This window comes from Haliotis rufescens, unplaced genomic scaffold (assembly GCF_023055435.1).
Source record: "Haliotis rufescens isolate VD_foot unplaced genomic scaffold, xgHalRufe1.0.p SCAF_5, whole genome shotgun sequence".
Lineage (NCBI taxonomy): Eukaryota > Metazoa > Mollusca > Gastropoda > Lepetellida > Haliotidae > Haliotis > Haliotis rufescens.
In genome coordinates this window covers 45,453,540-45,480,718 of record NW_025964223.1, presented here as the reverse complement: position 1 = coordinate 45,480,718, position 27,179 = coordinate 45,453,540, and the positions used below count along the sequence as shown (strand labels likewise).

Here is a 27,179-nt window from a genome sequence, read left to right as displayed (position 1 = left end):
AGGGTGATTATTATTTTAAATATGTTTAGTAAAGGCTGCATATAATTAAGAAAATAAAGGAATATATTATTCCTAATAAAAAAAATAGTTTCAGATACAATTGTTGCCGATCCTTGCATTAAAAATCCTATAAAGTTATATCATTGGGTGTGTCTTGACCGAATCACCGGTCGATTCCAAGAAAACGTGTGTACAGCTGATTGCTGTTTCCGGCTTAGTTTACGAGAAAATACACAAGGTAATCTTAATCCCTAGATATAAAACAATGCCTAGCAGAACAATAAATACTATTTAAACGGTAAATAACCATGTCTGGTGATTTTTTATCTCAAATTTCGAATTTGTACTGACGAAGTTTCTCAGCACCCGTTCATTTGCCGGACTTCGCTGAAAGGGTACGGTGTAAAAAAATTCTGCGCATAATATTCAAATTTCTTTTTTCCAAAATATTGAACCCGCTAGAGGGGGGTGCGCATTATACATGGGTGCGCACTATACTCAAGAAAATACGGTAAATATTTGATTGACGTTAGGATCAGTTATTTTTTGGATCTCCTGAAATCGTAATTCTATCGGCCATATTCCATGATTTTCATTGAATGAAGACTTCATAATAAGTTTTCTGGATCACTTTGATAGGCTGCCTTCAATGTGCTTTGAAGTATGGATTGTTTTTATACCACCCGTGTGTATGACGGACAGAATATGACGTACCTTGGGTATGACCCCAAATAGGTATGACTGAGTATGACTGACCTTTCTTGGTGTTCCCAGGCCTCTACTGCTTCATGAACATGTTGACAGCTGTGATCTACAACCAGTTCCGGGGCTACTTCCTGGTAAGAACGTCTTTTACTTCTCTCCAAACACACACTCACTCACCTACACATGCACCACCCAATTAGCCAGTCAGCGCGAAGCAAATACTGCTATGCTTATTGAGACTTGTTTAAAAGGTGAGGTGATGTGAACATGGGTTTTACATTGCTTTAAAGATTATTGCACTTTTATATCGGTGTGCGTGCGGTGAGATACTGTGATTGAGTATTGACATTGATACCCCACTCACACACAGTATTCTGACTGAGCCAACCGTTCCTTGTCTTAGCCCCATGATGAGTATCAGGCAGAGAAACAACAAGTACCATCTTATAACGTTTTTTAGTATGGTATCGAACTACCAATCTTTTGCTCTCCTGGTGGACACTCTATCCACAAGTGAGTGAGTGAGTGAGTGAGTTGTGTTTAACGCCGCTTTTAACAGTATTACATTTATATCATGGCGTGTCAGCTTAATGTGGGAGGAATGCCCGAAGTGATGCAGGTCACAGACGTTTACCACTTCGGTGAAACCCACGAGCATGGATATGGTGCTGACAAACCTAGAAACATAATCGGGGCGAACTGGGATTCGAACCCACAATCCTATGTTTCTGGCGTGCCCAAGGGACGCAACTCTGCACAGCGAATCGCGGCGCCTTAGACGACTGGGCCACCCGTTCCCCCCTCTATCCACAAGACCACCAAGACCAGGGTGGTGTCCCTCCTGCTTAAACTAATTGCAAAGATGTCAATATCCCATGTGTAATTTAACCATATTTTCACTTTTCAGTTCTATGTTCTTCACCTCCATGATTGGACATATTAAGAGCAGAGCTCCAGATAAGCTTTTGGTGTTTTGGGTATTTTACCCATGCATTTTAAAATCATTGGGTACAGTAATTCTATCTGGGTATTCAAATTTCTGTTACCCACTAGTTTTTACACATGTGGGTATTTAAGTTAAATATTTAAAAACACTATTCATCTAGTCCCTGTAAACTGGTGTGGGTTCGAGAGCTTTATAGGACTCAAAAATACCACGATACTTCCACAAGAAAGTGTGATGGCAAATGATCATAATGTAACTGTCATCATGGAGTTTGGCAAGGTTGACGGAATGCCCGTTTATAATTTCAAAATAAGTTGCTGATTTGCTATTCGAATACGCAGGGTTACTTCACAATATTTTGATGATACGCACAAGTTTTATTTTTGTAGCGTATGTGTAATGTTCGTTGCGTATTTGATACGCTTGGATTTTATTTTACGGCGTATTTCTGCATTTCTGATGCGTATTTTACGCAGATACGCAGCTTATCTGGAGCTCTGTTAAGAGCACAGTATATTTTTGATGCTTTTCTTGCAAACATTGTTTTTCTTCTCTTCAGAATTCCATGCAAGCAAGTTTTTTTCGGCGACGTCTTGGTGTGAGAGCTGCATTTGAAGTCTTGAGACGGCGTAAACTGAGTTTCCGGCACAATTCCTGTCTCCCATCTGTAAGGTGAGAATCAACTCACACGGGAAACGTTTCATTCTTTCTGGAAAAGTGATTTCAATGCCATAAGGTTGTTTTGGAATATTTGTCTTAAAGATACCAATCTGTATTACGGATTATGGTTTCCCAAAACAAAAGCAGCCATTTTATTGTATCTGAGAACAGCATTTGAACAGCTTGGACCAGGTTTAATATCCTTAAGTTATACCAATCAATGATATGAGGCATGTTGCATGTGCGATAGAGCCAATATAGAGAGTCATATCACAGGGGGTGCAATTAGTTAATAATCAGAACCATATTTCTACCCCTGCCGGGCTGATATGGCTTGTCAGTGCATTTTAAATGAGCGATCGCCAAAGCACTCGGTTCAAAATTAAATTAAAGCGGTATCTATTCTACAGTGGGACTACATCAAATTTCAAAACACAGGGGGTTTATCTCCTAATTGGAGTTGCGTCCCTTCGTGTGTCATGTGATAGTCTGCTCGGCTAGCTTTCCCATGACAATGTCTTCCAAACAAGGTGAAAATGTATTGCATTCACTTGCAAATAGATACATTTTACAATTTTATGTTATAGTATATGATGAAAAGGTTATGATATGGCAGTTTACATATCATTCTTCATATCAGTGAGTGAGTGAGTGAGTGAGTGAGTGGTTTAACGCTGCTTTTAGCAATATTCCAGTAATACCACGGCAGGGGACACCAGAAAATGGGCTTCACACATTGTACCCATGTGGGGAATCAAACCCAGGACTTCAGTGTGACGAGCGAACGCTTTAACCACAAGGCTATCCCACCACCCAATTCTTCATATCATATATGGAGGTCTCAGGTTGAGGTGGGATATGATATGAAGACTGCCATACAATAATCTCTAAATAGTGTATGCATATAATTCCCCTGACTGTTTGAATATATCACTATGTGTTTGTGACAGCACGGAGGTGGGGGCACCCGTTGTGAAAGCTGTCGTGCAGAGAGCCTTTCTGTCCAAGCCTGTCAAGCATGCTCTCCTGCAGGTAAGGTGGTGTTCACTTTCTGGGAGCTTCCATGCATAGTTTGAGCTTCCTAAGCCAAGAGGTTTCAGGGAGGATCTTGTTCCACTTTTTGAATACACAAAAACACAACAAATTTGAAACACAGACATGACATCACAGAAACATTATCCAGACTGGACCGCCTCCGTGGTCTAATGGTAGAGCGTCCGCCCGGATAGCAGAAGGTCCGGGGTTCGATCCCCAGCCGCGTCATACCAAAAGACGTTAAAAGATGGTACTTGTTGTTACCCTGTCTGGCGCTCAGCATTAAGGGGCTAAAACAAGGACTGGTCGGCTCTGAGTCAGTATACTGTGTCTGAGTGGGGTATTCATGTTAAACTGCGGCATGGTATCTCAGTGTGCTAGCACTATAAATCGGCATCAGTCCGGACTAGTACAAGCAGCCACACACACACACATACACGTACATGCACGTCGCTATATAAGTGCAATAATCTTGGACGCGACGTTTAACCCCATTTCACCTCACCTTATCCAGACTGAATGAATTCCATGTTCATGTTGCCATGCTGTGTCTCACGCCCGACATAAGTACAGGTAAATGAAACAGACATAAAATATTTACAAAAACACATTATCACAGTTTGTTTCCATGTCCATTTTTTATGTCAGAGGCTTGATAATCAGAAGGTTCATATTGTCCTCTACATATATTGTGGACACAGGCCCTTGTCTAATCTGTCACTTTGTTCAAGCTAATCAAAGATCAGCATTCTGTGCATCAACCAGCACTCTGTCTCAATGGGCATTTCTTCCCAATATACCATGTGATGCTGGTTTGGAGTCTTCTGTATACTGTTTGAAACAAACAAACCAGAAAAAAAAGCATGGCGAAACACAACTGGAAGGAGGGTATAAACCACTTTTCTGCCTTGCCTGGACGGCCCCTACAGCATCATGTATACGTGACCCACGGCATCAATGTGTGAGGGCTGGCTGAAAAGTTCTAAGCCTAAGTGGGATATCTCAATCGGATTGAAACAAACTTTTGCCACCAACAAATACAATCATTTAATGAATCGTAGACATAAGAACTTCAACTGTAGTGTTATTATTGTCTTTGTACCAGACCATCTTGTGAACCTACCCATTGAAATCACCAGAAATGGACAAAACTGGCTATAGGGCAGTCATCAAGTACCTGCAACTTAAAGAGCTAACTCAAACACAGATACATGCTGACATGGTCTCCACTTTAGGGGATGATGCCCCTTCCTTTTCCACTGTAAAGAAGTGGGCTGCGGAATTCAAGCATGGCAGAGAGAGCCTTGACGATGACCCGCGTCCAGGAAGGCCTGCAACAGCAACCATTCAGGAAAAAATTACCCGGGTGCATGACATGGTGATGGCTGATCGACGATTGACCACTCGACATATTGCCAGTGTTGTGGGAATCTCTCATGAGAGGGTTGAGCACATTATCACCAACGAGTTGGGAATGACAAAAGTTTCTGCAAGATGGGGGCCAATGCTCTTGACAGCGGATCAGATCCCGTGACAATTTATGCCGTTTTGAAGCAGATCCCGGTGATTTTTTGGCCAGATTTGTAACCATGGATGCGACCTGGATTAATCACTTTCAACCAGAAACTAAAAGTCAGTCTAAACAATGGAAGCATCCGGAATCACCAGCCCCCCCAAAAGACAAGTCGGTTCCTTCTGCTGGAAAGGTGATGGCTTCAGTCTTTTGGGATTCCAAGGGTATTTGTCTGATTGACTATCTTGAAAAAGGCCAGACTATCAATGGAAGATATTATGCTGACCTACTGAGACAGTTGCGTGAAGCTAAGCGACGGGGAATGCTCACTAAAGGAGTCCTGTTCCACCAAGACAATGCTCCTGTTCACAAATTGGTGGTTACCATGTCAGCGATCCATGATTGTGGCTTCAAACTCATTGACCATCCCCCTTATTCACCCGATTTGGCCCCGTCAGACTTCCACCTGTTTCACAAAATGAAAAAGAAACTAGCCGGTCGCCATTTTCCTAGTAATGATGACATCATTTCTGCCGCGAAGGACTTTTTTAGGGTGGCTGAAGAAAATTTCTTCTTGACCGACAGCCAGGCCTTGCAGCATCGCTGGCAAAAGTGTGTAAACCTGGAAGGGGACTATGTGAAAACCATCGACTTGGTACGGGTCTTTCACAGTAAGGCTTAGAACTTTTCAGCCAGCCCTCATATGTGACTTACAGCATCACATATGTTGCAGGAACTGATGCAGGATCCCCAGGGGTCGTACTCTGCCACTGAATTCCAGACACTGTTTGAGGAGCTGGAGAGAGAACATGCAAAGAATCAGGTAACATGACATCTTGTTCCATGCTCACCGACTCTGACTGAACGTGTATGTGTTGGGATAGGTAAGGGAAGAGCATTCTCTCTCCAGAAGGTTATGCATGAAGAGAGACCAGAAGGATCCATTGTAATGTTATGTTAGATGGACTTACTTTAAGACTTGACGTATGGTCTGTTGGTAGACTGGACATAGGGTGTACTGGACATAGGGTGTACTGGACATAGGGTGTACTGGACATAGGGTTTACTGGACATAGGGTTTACTGGACATAGGGTTTACTGAACATAGGGTTTACTGGACATAGGGTTTACTGAACATAGGGTTTACTGAACATAGGGTGTACTGGACATAGGGTCTACTGGACATGGGGTTTACTGGACATAGGGTTTACTGGACATAGGGTCTACTGGACATAGGGTTTACTGGACATGGGGTCTACTGGACATGGGGTTTACTGGACATAGGGTTTACTGGACATAGGGTCTACTGGACATAGGGTCTACTGGACATAGGGTCTACTGGACATGGGGTTTACTGGACATTGGGTTTACTGGACATAGGGTCTACTGGACATTGGGTTTACTGGACATAGGGTTTACTGGACATGGGGTTTACTGGACATAGGGTTTACTGGATATAGGGTCTACTGGACATAGGGTCTACTGGGCATTTGGTTTACTGGACATAGGGTCTACTGGACATAGGGTTTACTGGACATAGGGTCTACTGGACATAGGGTTTACTGGACATAGGGTCTACTGGACATAGGGTTTACTGGACATAGGGTTTACTGGACATTGGGTTTACTGGACATAGGGTCTACTGGACATAGGGTTTACTGGACATAGGGTCTACTGGACATAGGGTTTACTGGACATAGGGTTTACTGGACATGGGGTTTACTGGACATAGGGTTTACTGGACATAGGGTCTACTGGACATAGGGTTTACTGAACATAGGGTGTACTGGACATAGGGTCTACTGGACATAGGGTCTACTGGACATAGGGTCTACTGGACATAGGGTCTACTGGACATGGGGTTTACTGGACATAGGGTTTACTGGACATGGGGTTTACTGGACATAGGGTTTACTGGACATGGGGTTTACTGGACATAGGGTCTACTGGACATAGGGTCTACTGGACATAGGGTCTACTGGACATTGGGTTTACTGGACATAGGGTTTACTGGACATAGGGTCTACTGGACATAGGGTTTACTGGACATTTGGTTTACTGGACATAGGGTTTACTGGACATAGGGTCTACTGGACATTGGGTTTACTGGACATTGGGTTTACTGGACATAGGGTTTACTGGACATAGGGTGTACTGGACATAGGGTCTACTGGGCATTTGGTTTACTGGACATAGGGTTTACTGGACATAGGGTCTACTGGACATAGGGTTTACTGGACATAGGGTTTACTGGACATAGGGTTTACTGGACATAGGGTTTACTGGACATAGGGTCTACTGGACATTTGGTTTACTGGACATAGGGTCTACTGGACATAGGGTTTACTGGACATAGGGTCTGTTGGTAGACTGGACATAATTTTGTTGGAATCTATCAAACAAACAACATTTATGGTAATCTGTTATTATGAATATAACAACATGTTACTACGTGTTGCATGGTTATGTCATTGATATTGAAAATGACAATAGGGTTGTTATCATAAATATATGATATTGAGAGTTGATCATGTCTCTAATACGAGTATATGTCTCACAGAGGCCGGACGTGCGGTGGTTTGAAAATCCAATATTGAGAAGGATACAGAGGGTGTTCGTCCACAATTACTTCTCCTACTTCGGTAGTTTCATCGCCGTCGCTAACGTCATTGTCATCTCTGTGAGTAGAGTTATCATCACCTCCAGCATCGCATGCAAATGTCATGGATATTCCATATTGTTACATAGATACATGTACTTCTTGTAATAGTGTCAGGAGCTAGTCATACCAAATCACATATTTGTTATGACCTGTCTGGTTTGTTTCCATGCTTTATTTCATAGTTTTTTATTTCCTTTATGGGGTCAAGGGTGACCACGTCTGTGCAGGTTTGCATCCCTTGGCCCTGCCAGGATCCGGTGATCATGGGTTAGAATTCCTGATTCACCCTGATTGTGATCCTAGGTTTGCTGCCTGTGTTTGTGGGTTTGCCCTGAAGTTGTTAATGTCTGTAAACCTGTTTCACATAGGTCCCCTACCCCCTTGTAAAGCTGATGGTCTAGATAACCACCTCCGTGGTCTGGTGGATGGACCATCTGTCTGGAGAGTGGAGGGGGCACGGGTGGCCCAGTTGTCTAAGGCACCGCGATTCGCTGTGCAGAGTTGCGTCCCTTGGGCATGCCAGAAACCTGTGAATGTGGGTTCGAATCCCGGTTCACCCCGATTATGTTTCTAGGTTTGTTAGCACCATACCCGTGCTCGTAGGTTTCACCGAAGTGGTAAACATCTGAGACCTTAATCACTTCGGGTTTTCCTCCCACATCAAGCTGACACGCCGCGATATAACTGGAATGATGTTAAAAGCGGCGTTAAACCCAACTCACTCACTCACTCACTGGAGAGTGGAAGGTCGGTGGTTCAATCCCTGCCATGTATTTGTTGTTACCCTGCCTGGTGCTCCGGGGATAAAACAAGGACTGGTAGGCTCGGGGTCAAGCTACTGATACTGAGTGTCCATGTTAAACTGTGGTATGGTATCTTATTAAAACCGGCATTAGTATGGACTTACTGGTGATACACAGACACACATGCCTGCATACACATTACTATATAAGTGCCATAATCTTGAACACGACATTAGACCCCATTCGACCTCCTGATAACACACCGACGTCCTCCGTGACTGTAATGACCTTCACCTTCTGTGTTTGCAGGTGCAGCTTGATACTCGCTACGACGAGTCAATCAGTTCCAGTAATTCTTTGTTGAGGGTTAGTAGCAGTGTTTTTTTCAAATCTCTATAAGACTGATTCAGATACATCTAATTATATCTGATACCTGTGTTGAGAATGCAGTTTGTTAAATGCTTGATAGTTTTGCACAGTACAGTATAAAAGTATTATTTTTCAAATTGGGTTTTCCATATTCAACTCAACTGATAAAATATGGATACCGCTACTCAGATAGTGATAAGCGGCTATTCATAGAATTACTGTGATACTTCTGAAATAGAGAGGTCACACATTGTGTTACAGAGACAGTGAATAACACATGTTGTGTTTATCCATGCAGGTGACCAACTTCACGTTTGTCATCTACTACTTTGTGGAACAGACACTCAAAGTGTGGGCCATGGGTCCGCGGCGCTACATCTGGTACTACACCAACATCTTTGATGCTCTCATCACCATGGCATTAGTGGTAGGTTGTTCTGTCATCATTTGGGTGTCAGTCATTCTTAGACGAGTATTATATTACCCACAGCTGTACTCATTTTATGTAAGAAAAATTAAAAAGATGGCTGTGACACCATTATATTTAGAAACTGTTTTGGCATGAGCAATCAGTGACATCATCTTGGAGGTAATACACTAATATGATGTCACATTACTAAGGGACGGACCATATGATATTCTGGTTATTCTGGTGGGAGGCCTTAGGATTTTATCAACAACAAAAACATTGTCCAAAAGAATGCTTGGAAAAATAATTTGCTTCAGAGTATTGAAAGAAAGGAAGTTGTCTGTGCCATATTTGCAAAATTTAGTGACATCAACACAGCTTTACTATTTGCACAACTCTGTCAGCCTTACTGTGTACTATCACTGGAAGAAACCAGAGCTTATGCAATCTCATTAAAATCCTAGTTCTCGCTACCGCTAAACAAAGATCTTAGGACATCCCATTAGGGGTCACGTCAGAACAACCTTTCATCCGACCAATCAGAGTGTCGCTTACCAGATCATGAAAGTGACAGTCGGAATGTGATTTCTCATCATGCAGCCTCAAAAACTTTAAAACGGGGTATTCCGAACGATAGTTACGGGCTTAACGACTGAATCTATACAATCTAGACCATATATTAGCCATTGGAGAATGTTCTTTTGTTCAGGTTTCAAATTTTTAAGCGAGAATTTGTCATAATATGTTTCAAAGCGTAGTCGCCAATTTTAAATTAGTGCCGTTAAGCACGAGAAAGCTGCCTTCTGATTGGCTAATATCGACTTCTTGTCAGTAATTCCATTGATTGGTTAGAGTTTGCGAAAAGTCGGTCTGACGTGACCTGTAATGGGATATCCTAGAGATCTTTGTTTAATGGCAGCGAGAACTAAGATCTGATTCTAATGAGATTGGAGCTTACGTCCCAGTATTGTGACCTGACATTTGCGTGGTAGTGCTTCTGTTTCAAACCCACCTTCACTTTCCAATAATAAATTATTGAATAAAATACACAAGAGGAATCTCAGCACACATGGGTTTATTCACATACCACCATATGGAACTAAACATTGCAAAGGTCGCTTCATTTCCCCAAGGGTGGGCCTCATGATCTGTCTGTGTACAGAATAATGTCCCAGCTATCCATGAACTATGAAATAATATATAGATTTATGACAGAATGGGATGTTAATATGTATGAGTTAGTAGTGAGACATTTGAACAGTGACTGTATGTGATTTTCATTTGTCACTTTAATATTTCAGGTAGGAGAGATATTCACAGCAGTCCAGTATGGAATCCCCTACTCTTCAAGGTGAGCCCTAGAGAAACTGTCAGAGTACTGGACTGTATAGCATGACTCTATCATTGCAGGCTCTATATTATCGCAGTATCGATAAATCTCGTAATCCACAACCCTTGTTTTACTTCTGCAAGTCTAAGCACGATGTTTCATTGCATGATCGAATACAGGACTCATTGCAGTATGTCATGGCTACTCGTAAGTATACATGTTAACTATTTTATGATATTTTATGATAGTCATAATCCACACGTATCACACCACAAAATAGCCATACTGTGATAATATAGAGTTGCCCGCCCTTGAGTCACTAATGACAGGTACTTTGTTTACCGAACTCGATGAAGAAAATCAGCATCGATCAATCCTAATTGATGTGTCATAAAAGTTGAATAAAGAACAAGAAACATTTTGCATATGAAATATCTAATAGGTTAGTAAGTGTTCACCTTATTCCATTATTAATTAACTACCACCATAATATAGCTACATGGTAAAAATAATGTTTTATGTTCCAAAATTATTGAATAAAATACACAAGAGGAATCTCAGCACACATGGGTTTATTCACATACGACCATATGGAACTAAACATTGCAAAGGGGGGCACGGGTGGCCCAGTTGTCTAAGGTGCCGCGATTCGCTGTGCAGAGTTGCGTCCCTCGGGCACGCCAGAAACCTATGATTGTGGGTTCGAATCCTGGTTCGCCCTGATTATGTTTCTAGGTTTGTCAGCACCATACCCGTGCTCGTGGGTTCCACCGAAGTGGTAAACGTCTGAGACCTGCATCACTTCGGGCTTTCCTCCCACATGAAATATCTAATAGGTTAGTAAGTGTTCACCTTACGATCCATTATTAATTAACTACCACCATAATATAGCTACATAGTAAAAGTAATGTTTAATGTTAACGTATCAGTAGGGAGTAGACATGCTTACCTTGTGATCTTGCTGACAGGGTTATTTTAAACCTCTCATGTGGACAAGATTTTTTACCTCTGATCAGAAGGTATTTTTTGAATCTCATCACAAGACTGGAAAATTTAATGGCCGCTACATTACGATAAATATAAATGGGTGTGTGTTCTGCTAGCTGAAGCACGGAGTCTCCTGGACATTTTCTCTGCATACAAATGCATACTTTTATTCAGTTCTGACATACAATGTGGTATCACACATGTTATTTTTTCATATGTTGAGTTTGAGTCTAATTTTTCATAACAACTTTGCTTTGGATCACTGTTGATTCAGTGTGATTTTAACATTTGCACCTCCATTATGTTAGTTTGAAGTGAAACATTGGAACATCAAGTACTGTACTACAATAGGTAATATGAAAAAAACTCTTGTATTCCTGAAAAACTGAAAACCAGTGGCTGATAGCAGAATTAAATTTGACAGAAGCCTCTCATCAAATAGTAATTGCACCTATATAGCACATCTTCCACACATTCAGTGCTTTGCGCGCTTACTCAGATGCTGTGCTGGAGAGCATGGTTTGCTATGAACATCACTTATCCAGCAGACTGCGGACTGGCATGTACATTAATTAATAAGCATACCTGCAGCTGAGCAAAATCAAACAGTATTTCATTGTCGTCGTCTGTCTATATATATATATATACACCTGTTCATGTTACTAATGGCGTGAGAATACTGCCACGATTGACAGGTAGATGTGTTTTGTTGCAGCCACACACATGCCACCACCTCCAAGTTGTGGAACGTCGTGCGCTTCATCAACATCCTCATCATGGTCAGGCTCTTCCGCATCATCCCCCACATCAAGGTATGTGGAGTGAGTGAGTGAGTGAGTGAGAGTGAGTGAGTGAGTGTGTGAGTGAGAGAGAGTGGGTGGGTGGGTGGGTGAGTGAGTGAGAGAGAGTGGGTGGGTGGGTGGGTGGGTGAGTGAGTGAGTGAGTGAGTGAGTGAGTGAGTGAGTGAGTGGGTGGGTGGGTGGGTGAGTGAGTGAGTGAGTGAGTGAGTGAGTGAGTGGGTGGGTGGGTTGATGGGTTGATGGGTGAGTGAGTGAGTGAGTGAGTGAGAGAGAGTGGGTTGATGGGTGGGTGGGTGAGTAAATGTGAGTGGGTGGGTGGGTGGGTGAGTGAGTGAGTGAGTGAGTGAGTGAGTGAGTGAGTGAGTGGGTGGGTTGATGGGTGAGTGAGTGAGTGAGTGAGTGAGTGAGTGAGTGAGAGTGGGTGGGTGGGTGGGTGGGTGGGTGGGTGGGTGAGTGAGTGAGTGAGTGAGTGAGTGAATGGCAGTATTCCATCAATATCACGGTGGGTGACAGAAAGGGCTTCACACTTTGTACCCATGTGGGGAATGAAACCGAGGCCTTTGGCGGGATTAGCGAACACTTTAACCACTAGGCTACCCTACTGCTGACATGTGTCAGTAGCAGTGTATACCTACAGGGTATCTGTGTGTGTGTGTGTCCACAGCATGTGACATAGCCTTCATGCGTGGGACACTTGTGTGCCTTAGTATTCTGCTTGTGTGAGCCTGTATCTCCTTGACTGTCCTGCAGTGACACTTGTGTGCCTTAGTATTCCGCTTGTGTGAGCCTGTATCTCCTTGACTGTCCTGCAGTGACACTTGTGTGCCTTAGTATTCCGCTTGTGTGAGCCTGTATCTCCTTGACTGTCCTGCAGTGACACTTGTGTGCCTTAGTATTCCGCTTGTGTGAGCCTGTATCTCCTTGACTGTCCTGCAGTGACACTTGTGTGCCTTAGTATTCCGCTTGTGTGAGCCTGTATCTCCTTGACTGTCCTGCAGTGACACTTGTGTGCCTTAGTATTCCGCTTGTGTGAGCCTGTATCTCCTTGACTGTCCTGCAGGCCACCTCTGTGATAGCAAGCACCCTCATTGACCTGGTGAAGAACCTGAAAGCCTTTGCAGGTATCCTTGTGGTAAGTACTGGCACTTACATACATGTATATACATTTACATACTTATTATATCCTCGTTGTGATGAGACATTCGTGTAGTAATGATATTTTCCTTGTAATTCTTTGCTCAACTGTGACAATGTCATTTTTGCCAATTACACTGCCATTTCAGCCTTTTTTATTACGAAATTTGATGTGCAGCAAGTATTCAGAATAACATATAGTGTGATGTGTTTTCAGCAAATTTGGATTACCGTATTCGACGTACTAAGCGCCCCGCTCTAATAAGTGCCACAGCGATATTTGCTAATATATTGGCTAGTGAACAATCCCAATCAGCACCCCTTCCGATTGATCAATGTACACAAGACTTATTTATTCGCGTATAATACACACTTGTGTGTTATATGCACCCTTAATTATGGGCAATTAAATTCTGGAAAAATATATCTGTCGTATGTCAACATTTCAGGCTGTCAGCATAAACCACGAAATTTACGATCTTTCAGCTCTGTTTTTTTACCAAAATAATATTCTAATAAGAGCCCCCTATTTCTAATTTTGAGAGCGCCCTGGGCGCTTATTACGTCGAATACGGTATATAACTTCTTTATTGCAATGAATGCAATTTTTTTTAGTGCAGATACTAACACCATTATCAAGCAAGTGATGTACAGAAATGTGAAGTCAAAAACCATATCAAAGTGAAATTTATCCCAAGTTTCCCTTAGCTAACCTGGGTGATACACTGTCCAGTTTATTTGTTTGTTGTTAACTCAGCAATGTTCCAGCTGTATGAAGGTGGTCTGTAAATAATCAAGTCTGGTCCAGACATGATTGACATGAGCATCGATCCATGTATTTGAGATACAATGACATGCATCAACCAAGTCAGCGAGCCTGACCACCCAATCCAGTTAGACGCCTCTTATGACAAGCGTACATTGTGCTGTAATATGTATGTCTGTTGTGTCCAGGTGATCTACTACTCCTTCGCTATAGTGGGGATGGAGCTGTTCCATGACGTCATCAAGTACCAGGCACCGATCTCCAAGAATGAAACCAACAGGTGAGTATGCCAGTATGGTGATATTTATACTGACTGAGAAACAATACTATGTCTGGGTTTCTTTATGATACATACAAAATTTAACAAACTATTGTTTAACCATTCTCTAATTTCATTCCATTATTTAGTATATTGAGGAGAGTGTTATAAGATGAAATATTCAACAAAACAATGAATATGAGGCCAAATGTATACCCTCAGTATTGTGAGTGAGTGAGTATGGTTTTATGCTGCTTTTCTGCCGTAGTCCTGTTGTAGTCCTGATGTAGTCCTCTTCTTGTAGTCCTGCTAAAGTCCTGCTGTAGTCCTCCTGTTGTAGTCCTCCTGTTGTAGTTCTCCTGTTGTAGTCCTGCTGTAGTCCTGCCGTAGTCCTGCTGTAGTCCTGCTGTAGTCCTGCCGTAGTCCTGCTGTAGTCCTGTTGTAGTCCTGATGTTGTCCTGTTGTAGTCCTGATGTTGTCCTGCTGTAGTCCTGATGTAGTCCTGCCGTAGTCCTGCCGTAGTCCTGCTGTAGTCCTGCCGTAGTCCTGCTGTAGTCCTGTTGTAGTCCTGATGTTGTCCTGTTGTAGTCCTGATGTTGTCCTGCTGTAGTCCTGATGTAGTCCTGCCGTAGTCCTGCTGTAGTCCTGTTGTAGTCCTGTTGTAGTCCTGATGTTGTCCTGCTGTAGTCCTGATGTAGTCCTGCCATAGTCCTGCTGTAGTCCTGTTGTAGTCCTGATGTTGTCCTGCTGTAGTCCTGATGTAGTCCTGCCGTAGTCCTGCTGTAGTCCTGTTGTAGTCCTGTTGTAGTCCTGATGTTGTCCTGCTGTAGTCCTGCCGTAGTCCTGCTGTAGTCCTGTTGTAGTCCTGTTGTAGTCCTGTTGTAGTCCTGATGTTGTCCTGCTGTAGTCCTGATGTAGTCCTGCAGTAGTCCTGCTGAAGTCCTGCTGTAGTCCTGATGTAGTCCTGTTGTAGTCCTGTTGTGGTCCTGCTGTAGTCCTGTTGTAGTCCTGCTGTAGTCCTGCTGAAGTTCTGCTGTAGTCCTGCTGTAGTCCTGCTGAAGTTCTGCTGTAGTCCTGCTGTAGTCCTGCTGTAGTCCTGCTGTAGTCCTGCTGAAGTTCTGCTGTAGTCCTGCTGTAGTCCTGCTGAAGTTCTGCTGTAGTCCTGCTGTAGTCCTGCTGTAGTCCTGCTGTAGTCCTGCTGAAGTTCTGCTGTAGTCCTGCTGAAGTTCTGCTGTAGTCCTGCTGTAGTCCTGCTGAAGTTCTGCTGTAGTCCTGCTGAAGTTCTGCTGTAGTCCTGCTGTAGTCCTGCTGAAGTTCTGCTGTAGTCCTGCTGTAGTCCTGCTGTAGTCCTGCTGTAGTCCTGTTGTAGTCCTGCTGTAGTCCTGATGTAGTCCTCCTCTTGTAGTCCTGCTGTAGTCCTGTTGTAGTCCTGTTGTGGTCCTGCTGTATTCGAGAGCACTATTCTCTGTGCTTCTTCTGTTCCAGCTCCAGCTTCCAGTGTGGCTCCTACCAGCAGCTGGAGTACTGGGCCAACAACTTCGATGACTTTGCTGTAAGTTTTGTACATGACTGACTCATGCCACACATTTATCATTCAGAGTTCACAAGCTACAAACATGGAACATTTTTGTTTGAAAATTAGATCTGTCATGGTCTCCAAGCCACACTCTAAGTCAAGTCAGAGATATCATATCAACGTCATCACTTATTTTGGAATCATCAGAGTTTGGTCTGTTGAATATCAGATAGATACTGGTAGACACTTCTGGATCAATCCCTTGAATTACCACATAACAAGAGTGAACATTATCTACATCCACGTGATTACAAATTCACTTGGGAGAGATAATCCTCAGGTCCTCACAGCTTCTAGGCTCTTCTATAACTAATGACCAAACAGGCTAGCCAACAGTTGTACTGAGTGAGTAAGTGAGTATGTTTTTACGCCGCTTTTAGCAATATTCCAGCACTATCATGGCTGGGACACCAGAAAGGACTTCCACACCTTGTACCAATGTCGGGAATCAAACCCAGGTCTTCAGCGTGACAAGCGAACGCTTTGTCCACTAGGCTACCCAACCGCCCCAACAGTTGTACTGGTTTATACTCCCCATTTTGGTGGCTGGTCAAGCAGCTTTGTGTTAGGATGAGGAGTGATAAGAAGTCAAAGATGTTACTACTCCTGTTTCAGTCATTAATGATTTAGCTCAGCCTAATACCATGTGTTTGTGTGCTTGTTTGTTTGTTTGTTTGTTGTTTAATGCCACACTCAGCAATATTCTAGCTATATAACGGCGGTCTGTAAATAATCGAGACAATCGAGTGATTGATATTATGAGCATTGATCCACATATTTGGGATAAGAAGACATGCATCGACCAAGTCAGCGAGTCTGACCACTCGATCCTGTTAGTCACCTCCTATGACAAGCTATAGTTGCCTTTTGCGGCAAGCATGGGTTGCTGAAGCCCTATTCTACCCCGGATCTTCACGAATCTGTGTTTCTGTGAGTGGTGGGTGCTACAGGTAGTGCAGGACAAGCCTACCCATTTTGCAAACACCTGTCATCACGGATTTTCAGTGATCAATTCATATAATTTTCACTTCTATTTCTTCTTTTACGCCCAATGGAATCCTGTTTTGGTAGATAATCGAGACTGATTATTCTCTGGCGTTGACATTTTATATTTGTTTGTTGACATGAATGTATTGTGGTTTGAGCATTAGACATTGTAATATCAACACCAGTCTGTGTTTTGGAATATTTTCGTGATGACATGTGCTTTGACTGGAGTGCTGACATGTTGAGACTGGTGATGTGATGTTGCAGGCATCTGTGGTGGTGTTGTGGGACATCATGGTGGTGAATAACTGGATGGTCTTCCTTGCTGCCTTCAGACAGGCAACATCTCCGTAAGTAGCTTACTGGCTCACAGTTGATCAACAAATTGAGGACTGGGATTTAACTGAAATCTGATTTGAAAACAAATGTATTTATTGCAGCATTTGCTTTTGGGACTTTTACATAACACATATGGATCCACATAAGTTAGTTTTTGCAATATGGGAGGTTGGTTGGTAATGAAAATTTTGGAATCATCATTGTTTGGTTTGTTGAATATTAGATACTGGTAGACATGCTTCTGGCTCAGTCCCTTGTATTATCACATAACAAGAGTGAACATTATTTGAAGTTGATCACAGTGCTGACCACTGACAGATGAAAAATGCAATACTGCACAGTAGTAAACATATTCATTCCACCAGGGCACTGTTCCACAAAATGTTTGTAGTGCTACGACTGCCATCAGTCTATGGTAAAGTATTGGAGTTATGATTGTCTTAGCACCATGATTGCTTTGTGGAACATTGCACACTGGTAAACATATTTGTGTCACGTTTATAACACTGCTGATTGGTATGCAGGTATGGTTCAGACTTCTCTCTGACTTTTCAGACAGATAACTGATAGTGACTGTAGATATTCGATGATGATGGTTGGACAGGGTGTCTTTAATGATCTCTGTGTTTCAGGTGGGCGTACCTGTTCTTTATAGCCTGGTGGCTGCTGACCGTTGTCATCGTTCTCAATCTGTTCACGGCTCTCATCCTGGAGGTGAGTCACAGTGTCAGTGTCTGTATGAGGTCATGCAGGAAGTGATGTCTGGGGCTGAGTCCTTGATCATGCTGTCAAACAATGGCGTGTCTGTCCCAGGTGTGTCCGTCTCAGGTGTGTCTGTCCCAGGTGTGTCTGTCCCAGGTGTGTCTGTCCCAGGTGTGTCTGTCCTAGGTGTGTCCGTCCCAGGTGTGTCTGTCCCAGGTGTGTCTGTCCCAGGTGTGTCCATCCCAGGTGTGTCTGTCCCAGGTGTGTCTGTCCTAGATGTGTCTGTCTCAGGTGTGTCTGTCTTAGGTGTGTCTGTTCCAGGTGTGTCTGTCCCAGGGGTGTCCATCCCAGGTATGTCTGTCCTAGGTGTGTCCGTCCCAGGTGTGTCTGTCCCAGGTGTATCCATTCCAGGTGTGACTGTCCCAGGTGTGTCTGTCCCAGGTGTATCCATTTCAGGTGTGACTGTCCCAGGTGTGTCCATCCCAGGTGTGTCTGTCCCAGGTGTGTCCGTCCCAGGTGTGTGTGTCCCAGGTGTATCAATCCCAGGTGTGTGTCCCAGGCGTGTCCATACATGTGTGTCCCAGGCGTCCCAAAAATGTTCAGTCCAAGTGTGTCTGTCCCAGGTGTGTTCACTCCAGGTGCGTCTGTCCCAGGTTTGTTCAGTCCAGGTGAGTCTGTCACAGGTGTGTCCAGGTGTGTTCATCCCAGTTGTGTCCAGTGTCATTTACAGGCAGCCATGAAAAGCTGGAATATTGCTGACTACAGCACAAAACATCACTGTCTCACATCTGTTTGGGGGCGTTTGAGTAGCCTTGTGGTTGAGGCATTGCCTTGTCCTGCTAAAGCCGTGGGTTTGATTCTGTATTCGGGCAGACATATGAAGCCCTTTGTTGATGTGGCTAGAATGATGCAAGAATGATGCTCAAAGAAGCATAATACCAAACTTAATAGATAACTTCTGTTTGGTGAGTACCAACTGAGAGTGAGTGAGTTGGGTTTAACACCGCTTTTAACGGTATTCCAGTTATATCAAGGTGTGTCAGCTTAATGTGGGAGGAAAGCCCGAAGTGATGCAGGTCTCAGCGCCTTAGACGACTGGGTCACCCCTGCCCCCGTACCAACTGAGAACAGTGATGACACGTGTGCCCCACCCTGAGTCTCTACGTTGTGTTAGCAGAGGACCTCATTTCACAGAGAAAGATGAAACCTTTTTGAAAGTCTTTTATTGTCGAGGTTTTGAAGTTTAAAAAAAGTAAATATCAAAGATTTATTAAGTTAAAAAATAATGTTTGAAAATGGATACTATTGTGTTAGTGTTGTGGAGAAGGTCAAGTACTGTTTACTGCTGTAGAACTTCATCATGAAATGGGACAAGATCCTGCACACCTCCCGTGATCGCTCTGAATCCGGACAAGTTGAAGAGGCCAATCATCTCATGTCTGTACATGAAATGTTCCGGTGAGTCAGTCTGTACATCAGATGTTCTGGCAGGTCTGTTTGCACATGAAATGTTCCGGTGAGTCAGTCTGTACATCAGATGTTCTGGCGAGTCTGTCTGTACATCAAATGTTCCTGCTAGTTTCTGTACATGAAATGTTTGGTGACTGACTGAACACGAAATGTTCCAATGAGTCTGTAAACGAAATGTTATGTTCCTGTTGTGAATTATACAAGGGCTTTATTCCGCAAAGGGGTGTACGAGGGCTGGTCAAAAAGTTCTAAGACTAGCTAACAATCAAAATCAACAATAGTAAAAGTGCTTTTAATTTTATTTTTCAACATAATCCCCTGCTTTTCAGTGCACTTCTCATATGGATAGTGAAGCTTTTCAATTCCAGTCAGAATTCACGGCAGCTTTGAAGTCATAGTTGTCGTCATAGCGCTTTCCACGAAGGTGTTCTTTCAGTTTAGGGAACAGGTGGAAATCACTTGGTGCCAGGTCTGGCATGGTGGTAAAGCTCTTCGAACCCACATTGTCGCACAGCAGCCTTTGCATGTTCAAGGGTGTGAGAAGAGGCATTGTCATGAAGTAGTAGAACTCCAGCAGTCAGCATAAAATCTTTGATAAAATCTCTCAGGCGATCAAGCAAATCAACATAGTAGAAACCGGTAATCGTCTTTTGACTTCCTAAGTAATCAACAAGGCTCACTCCCTTTGCATCCAAGAATACAGTGGCCAACTTTCTTCACTGATCTTGAAGACTTGAATTTCTTTGGTGCCAGAGAAGAATGCTGCCATTCCATGCATTGCGTTTTGACTCGGGATCATAGTGGTAGACCCATGTTTCACCACCTGTTACTAATCTCTTTTTGAATTTGACGAAATCCTCCTCAATCAGCTCTAAATTAGGTCGGGCAATTTCAGTTCTTTTTTCCTGCAGATCAGAATTTAGAAACTTTGGCATCCAACGAGCAGATATCTTATTCATTTGTAAATGTTCATGAATAATAGTTTCAATGGATCCATGGCTAAGACCTGTTCCTTCCTCAAGTTCAGCAATGGTAATATGTCTGTCTGACAGTATACATTTTTTTATCTCTTTGATTGAATCTTCATTGATGAAAGTTGAGGGATGTCCAGATCTTGGGTTATCATCAAGGCTTGTTCTCTCAGCGTTAAACATAGCTGCCCATTGGTTTAACAGTGGAATAGTGTGGGCACTTATCCCCATACACTTGTGAATTTCTTGGAGAGTACTTTTACTCGAAAGTAAAAAACTTGATGACTGCTCGGGACTTGTTTTTTGTTCCCATTTCTGCATCCATTTGGGACCCCTATCATGTTCAATTGGCTGTCACTAATATACAAATGGCCTCAACAGACCAAATACACTTGCAATGAACTACTGAAACAATGTACTACATTTGTTGAAAGTTGAAAGTTGAAAGTTAGTCAGGCTCAGAACATTTTGACCGGCCCTTTTAAAGATTATGACTATGATCAATATCAAACAATAGGAGTTGTTGTTGTTGTTGTTTGTTGTTTAATGCCACTCTCAGCAACATTCCAGCTATACGACAGCGGCCTGTAAATAATCGAGACTGGACCAGACAATCCAATGATTGTCATCATGAGCATCGATCCACGCAATTTGGATACGATGACATGCATCAACCAAGTCAGCGAGCATGACCACCCGATTTAGTTAGTCGCCTCTTATGACAAGCATGGTCACCTTTTATGGCAAGCATGGGTTGCTGAAGACATATTCTACCCCGGACCTTCACAGGTTAACAACAGGAGTAATGATCATGTAAATGTCTGTATGTGGTCAGAAGTGGAAGAAAAGCCTTGACCTACAAACATCTCCATGGTCTTGTTTTGTTCAGCTACACTATTTTGAAGAGGGATGATGAATGTTTTGATTTATTACAGAGTGTAGGGTTTAATCTCATTGCCTGTGTGTGAATACTGGTTAGAATCTGGGAATGACATGTAGTCTTAGTCTCTGAAATATACAATTTTGGTAGAAACAAACAACTCCATTTTAATTGAAAAGGAGCACCAGTGAGAGGGGAGACTATGGACAAACTAGACTTGCTTCATTTAGGGCTATAGTATGACAGTAAGTGAGTGAGTGAGTGAGTTGGGTTTAACGCAGCTTTTAACATTATTCCAGTTATATCACGGTGTGTCAGCTTAATGTGGGAGGAAAGCCCGAAGTGATGCAGGTCTCAGACGTTTACCACTTCGTTGAAACCCACAAGCATGGGTATGGTGCTGACAAACCTAGAAACATAATTGGGGCGAACCGGGTATGACAGTAAGGGCTTGGCGGAAGGGAAAATAATATGGTTCAGACAAAAGGTATGCTGCTGGTCATCTTCCTGAGGCAAGAGAGTTAACTGACTTTTAAGTCCAGTTTCCATCCTTGCCGAACCAGGCTGGAATTCCTGGGCTTGATCGTAGCGCCACCAGTGGCTTTTACTAGGAAGTCCCTTCTATGTACCATCTATGGACCAATCAGATTCCACTTCTCATATCACTTGCATTGACTTCAAATAAAATGGTGGCGCCCAGTCAAGACGAACTGATCGATAATCAAGATCTATATTGTGATAAAACGGGTTTTACATCGCGAAAATGCATCAAATCATGTGAACACCTTGATTAAAAACATGAAAATATTTGGAAAATATCTGTTGACAATGAATTGGCAGTTCACATGCTTTGTAAATCCTGCAATCAACTGAAATCTGCACAACAGATTACGGATTTTGATTTTGTTGCTTGATTTTGATTGGACTATGCAAAGACTCCTTAGCCCAGCCAAAGAGTAACAGGATAATACCAGTGTAGTTCGGCAAGGGTGGAAACTGGACTTCAATAGTCAGTTAACTCACTTGCCTCGGGAAGATGGGTGCTAGTACACCAATGAAATGGCTGTTATTCCTGAAGGGTAGGGGTCATGCCTTCGGTCAACATGTGGTCATTAAGTGTTTCGTGTTATTCCAGAGGTTTGCTGCAAGAACCAGCTGAGAATGAGCTCCTGGTGGAGTTGACCTCTCACAGATATCTCCAGCTGGACAGATGACAATCAGCAGGTGATGGTTCTACAGGCACGACGGCAGTGTCACCAACGCCCAGACCATCACCGCAACGTCATCCGTCGGAATCACGCCCCATCTGACAATGAGTGGACGACAGTGGACACCCATGCAGATGGCAAAGGGATATCTGTCTTATTTTATTCAGAAACAAATAGGAAATTCTGTAACGTGCAATACTTACTATTTTAGTGATATACATGTGTTTAATACACCTGCATTGTCTTATACTATGTTTTTTTAATTCATAATGTAAAACATTTTATGTTGCCTATGTATTTTATTCCCTTTTATTCTACTTTCTGTCATAATGTGTTTTTCCTTGATTTTAGCCTCTGGCACAATTTCTTCCAACTGTGTCAGTTTATGTGTGAATTACAGTAAATATTTAAGACATGTGAAAATTATTAATGAGCAAAAAATGTATTATCCTTAGAATTTAATCTTTTTAAATTTGTTTCAGTATGAAATGTATTTCTATGTCAAGCTGAGCTGTCAGTGTCCTAAAGGTATCAGTACTTGGGTGTGAGTCCCCTGACAACAGAGCTGAATCATGAAATGTGAAGCACTTGTAACTTATGTGTCATATGGGGAGTGGGTTGCATGTTTGTGTTTCTGGCTTGAAGGGAAGCCTGATAACACAGGCTATTGTTTCAGTTGTTCCACATTTATGTACAAAATAAGACGGGTTATGTGTCAGTTCACCTTAACTTCAGGGTCATGTGAACATCAGGTGACACAGTGTTGAACTTAACACTGACCCTGTCCCTGAGATTGACCCTGACCCGACATTGACAATAACCCTAACCCTAACCCTGACACTGACATTGACCCTGACCCTGACATTGACCCTGACCCTGACCCTGACCCTGACACTGACCCTAACCCTAACCCTGACACTGACATTGACCCTAACCCTGACATTGACCCTGACCCTGACCCTGACCCTGTCTTGAGGCTTGAGTCATTCTCTTTTATGTGTATATAGTTATAAAACCTACATTTTTGTCTATTTGAAGGATAACAGACACCTTTTATCACAACAATATATATCAGGATATTGAAATGGCAGCAGACTTAGTTCTATATTTTTAAGAGTTTTAATTCCTCAGGCAGTTGAAATGAGGAACTAATTTATCTGGTTGTTTTTTTAAGTAATGTCTAAATTAAGACAGTTAAGACAACAAACTTACAACTCATGGTTTTTGAACAGGCTGAAGATGTAATGTTGTCAGAGTAATACCATGCACAATCAACCAGGTCACAGTTTAACCAGTCAATTCCCTGTTAGTTGCCCCTCAGGACAATAGCATACCATTCACTTACCACTCTTTACATTGTACACACAAGATCAATATCAATTTTCTAGTAAGTTAGAGATACAGAATGTATATATCTATTTTATTCTATATCTTACATGACTGAAGATGGTGGGAGAGCTACAGAATCTACTGAGCCTCACTATTTCACAGTGTCACTTTCTTCCTGAAACTCTGCAGGGTGACCCTGCTGTCTCACATGCTTCAATAAGCCGTGCAGTGTGCTAACCCTTAGTCATACCAGAACCTGATCATTGTGTTCCATTCCCAGCTTCCACGAATGCTGTTCATACTGGCATTAAACCAAATTAACATGCTCACCCTACTACTTTACACGAAGGCTATGTGATATTTAATTTGAAAGAAAAGAACCAAAAATATACCTCAGCTTGCTGAATTTGAAAAAAAGAGATTGTGAGCTCAATGATAACTATTATGATAATGATGTGATAATGACTACAAGACCTTCCTAGGTGCAGCATAGTGGGAAGGTGCAGTAGGAAGGTGCAGCATAGTGGATGGGAAGGTGCAGTAGGAAGGTGCAGCATAGTGGGAAGATGCAGCATAGTGGGAAGATGCAGCATAGTGGATGGGAAGATGCAGTAGGAAGGTGCAGCATAGTGGGAAGATGCAGCATAGTGGGAAGATGCAGCATAGTGGGAAGATGCAGCAAAGTGGGAAGGTGCAGCATAGTGCGTGGGAAGGTGCAGTAGGAAGGTGCAGCATAGTGGGAAGATGCAGCATAGTGGGAAGATGCAGCATAGTGGGAAGATGCAGCAAAGTGGGAAGGTGCAGCAAAGTGGGTGGGAAGGTGCAGCATAGTGCGTGGGAAGGTGCAGCATAGTGGGTGGGAAGGTGCAGCATAGTGGGAAGATGCAGCATAGTGGGTGGGAAGGTGCAGCATAGTGGGTGGGAAGGTGCAGCATAGTGGGAAGATGCAGCATAGTGGGTGGGAAGGTGCAGCATAGTGGGTGGGAAGGTGCAGCATAGTGGGTGGGAAGGTGCAGCATAGTGGGAAGATGCAGCATAGTGCGTGGGAAGGTGCAGCATAGTGGGTGGGAAGGTGCAGCATAGTGGGAAGATGCAGCATAGTGGGAAGGTGCAGCATCATGGGTGGGAAGGTGCAGCATAGTGGGAAGATGCAGCATAGTGGGTGGGAAGGTGCAGCATAGTGGGTGGGAAGGTGCAGCATAGTGGGAAGATGCAGCATAGTGGGTGGGAAGGTGCAGCATAGTGCATTGGAAGGTGCAGCATAGTGGTTGGGAAGGTGCAGCATAGTGGGAAGATGCAGCATAGTGGGTGGGAAGGTGCAGCATAGTGCGTGGGAAGGTGCAGCATAGTGGGTGGGAAGGTGCAGCATAGTGGGAAGATGCAGCATAGTGGGAAGATGCAGCATAGTGGGAAGATGCAGCTTAGTGGGTGGGAAGGTGCAGCATAGTGGGAAGGTGCAGCATCATGGGTGGGAAGGTGCAGCATAGTTGGAAGGTGCAGCATAGTGGATGGGAAAATGCAGCATAGTGGGTGGGAAGATGCAGCATAGTGGGTGGGAAGATGCAGCATAGTGAATTGGAAGATGCAGCATAGTGGGTGGGAAGATACAGCATAGTGGGAAGGTGCAGCATAGTGGGAAGATGCAGCATAGTGGGTGGGAAGATGCAGCATAGTGGGTGGGAAGATGCAGCATAGTGGGAAGGTGCAGTATAGTGGGAAGATGCAGCATAGTGGGTGGGAAGGTGCAGCATAGTGGGAAGGTGCAGCATAGTGGGAATATGCAGCATAGTGGGTGGGAAGGTGCAGCATAGTGGGTGGGAAGGTGCAGCATAGTGGATGGGAAGATGCAGCATAGTGGGATGGAAGGTGCAGCATAGTGGGTGGGAAGGTGCAGCATAGTGGATGGGAAGATGCAGCATAGTGGGTGGGAAGGTGCAGCATAGTGGGAAGATGCAGCATAGTGGGAAGATGCAGCATAGTGGGAAGATGCAGCAAAGTGGGAAGGTGCAGCAAAGTGGGTGGGAAGGTGCAGCATAGTGCGTGGGAAGGTGCAGCATAGTGGGTGGGAAGGTGCAGCATAGTGGGAAGATGCAGCATAGTGGGTGGGAAGGTGCAGCATAGTGGGTGGGAAGGTGCAGCATAGTGGGAAGATGCAGCATAGTGGGTGGGAAGATGCAGCATAGTGCGTGGGAAGGTGCAGCATAGTGGGTGGGAAAGTGCAGCATAGTGGGAAGATGCAGCATAGTGGGAAGATGCAGCTTAGTGGGTGGGAAGGTGCAGCATAGTGGGAAGGTGCAGCATCATGGGTGGGAAGGTGTAGCATAGTGCGTGGGAAGGTGCAGCAAAGTGGGTGGGAAGGTGCAGCATAGTGGGTGGGAAGGTGCAGCATAGTGGGTGGGAAGGTGCAGCATAGTGGGAAGATGCAGCATAGTGGGTGGGAAGGTGCAGCATAGTGGGTGGGAAGGTGCAGCATAGTGGGAAGATGCAGCATAGTGGGTGGGAAGGTGCAGCATAGTGCGTTGGAAGGTGCAGCATAGTGGGTGGGAAGGTGCAGCATAGTGGGAAGATGCAGCATAGTGGGTGGGAAGGTGCAGCATAGTGCGTGGGAAGGTGCAGCATACTGGATGGGAAGATGCAGCATAGTGGGATGGAAGGTGCAGCATAGTGGGTGGGAAGGTGCAGCATAGTGGATGGGAAGATGCAGCATAGTGGGTGGGAAGGTGCAGCATAGTGGGTGGGAAGGTGCAGCATAGTGGATGGGAAGGTGCAGCATACTGGGTGGGAAGATGCAGCATAGTGGGTGGGAAGATGCAGCATAGTGGATGGGAAGGTGCAGCATAGTGCGTGGGAAGGTGCAGCATATTGGGTGGGAAGGTGCAGCATAGTGGGAAGGTGCAGCATAGTGGGTGGGAAGATGCAGCAAAGTAGGAAGATGCAGCATAGTGGGTGGGAAGATGCAGCACTGTGTTAAGGGACTGATAAGTAATTGCAAATGTGTTGTGAATGGAAACCTACATCTCTTCAAAGAGGGATATTTTAATTATTTGTCTTTTGTTTAACACCACACTCAGCATTATTCTAGCTATATGGTGGCTGTAAATAATTGAGTCTGGACCAGGCAATCCAGTGATTCAAATCATAAACATCGATCCACGTAATTGGTATACATTGGCATACAGGTGTATAACAATGGTAAAAATCTTGTCTATTGATGTTTTCACTTCTCATTGATGTAGTGTCCCCATTAAACTGTGAGAATGAGATCTTTTACTCCGATATAATACCTCTCTCTATAAAGATCCGAGGATACCTCCATAGAAGGTTGAATCTGAAACCCTTAAAGAACTTTGACTACTACATCTAAATGAATAACGCAATGTATAAATTGTATTCCGGCTC

General features: G+C 43.6%; 1 protein-coding gene across 3 annotated transcripts in view; it reads left to right on the top strand.

Annotated features, from left to right (window-relative positions):
- The window catches only part of LOC124137165 (two pore channel protein 2-like), a 43,875-nt gene extending 17,152 nt beyond the window's left edge, over positions 1 to 26,723 (top strand). Inside the window, exons 11-28 of one of the 3 annotated variants that reach the window (XR_007218260.1) lie at positions 775 to 839; positions 2,211 to 2,323; positions 3,262 to 3,343; positions 5,593 to 5,682; positions 7,420 to 7,539; positions 8,574 to 8,630; positions 8,932 to 9,060; positions 10,344 to 10,393; positions 12,075 to 12,171; positions 13,220 to 13,291; positions 14,248 to 14,339; positions 15,804 to 15,870; positions 17,149 to 17,231; positions 17,853 to 17,934; positions 19,274 to 19,380; positions 22,379 to 25,118; positions 25,403 to 26,360; positions 26,709 to 26,723. Coding sequence is in view for 1 of the 3 variants with exons in the window: in XM_048383591.1 (XP_048239548.1) it covers positions 775 to 839; positions 2,211 to 2,323; positions 3,262 to 3,343; positions 5,593 to 5,682; positions 7,420 to 7,539; positions 8,574 to 8,630; positions 8,932 to 9,060; positions 10,344 to 10,393; positions 12,075 to 12,171; positions 13,220 to 13,291; positions 14,248 to 14,339; positions 15,804 to 15,870; positions 17,149 to 17,231; positions 17,853 to 17,934; positions 19,274 to 19,380; positions 22,379 to 22,457 (1,385 nt within the window). In the remaining 2 variants the exon portion in view is untranslated. The other 2 variants (XR_007218261.1, XM_048383591.1) reach the window with 2 other exon arrangements.
- The last annotated feature ends 456 nt before the right edge of the window (positions 26,724 to 27,179 follow it).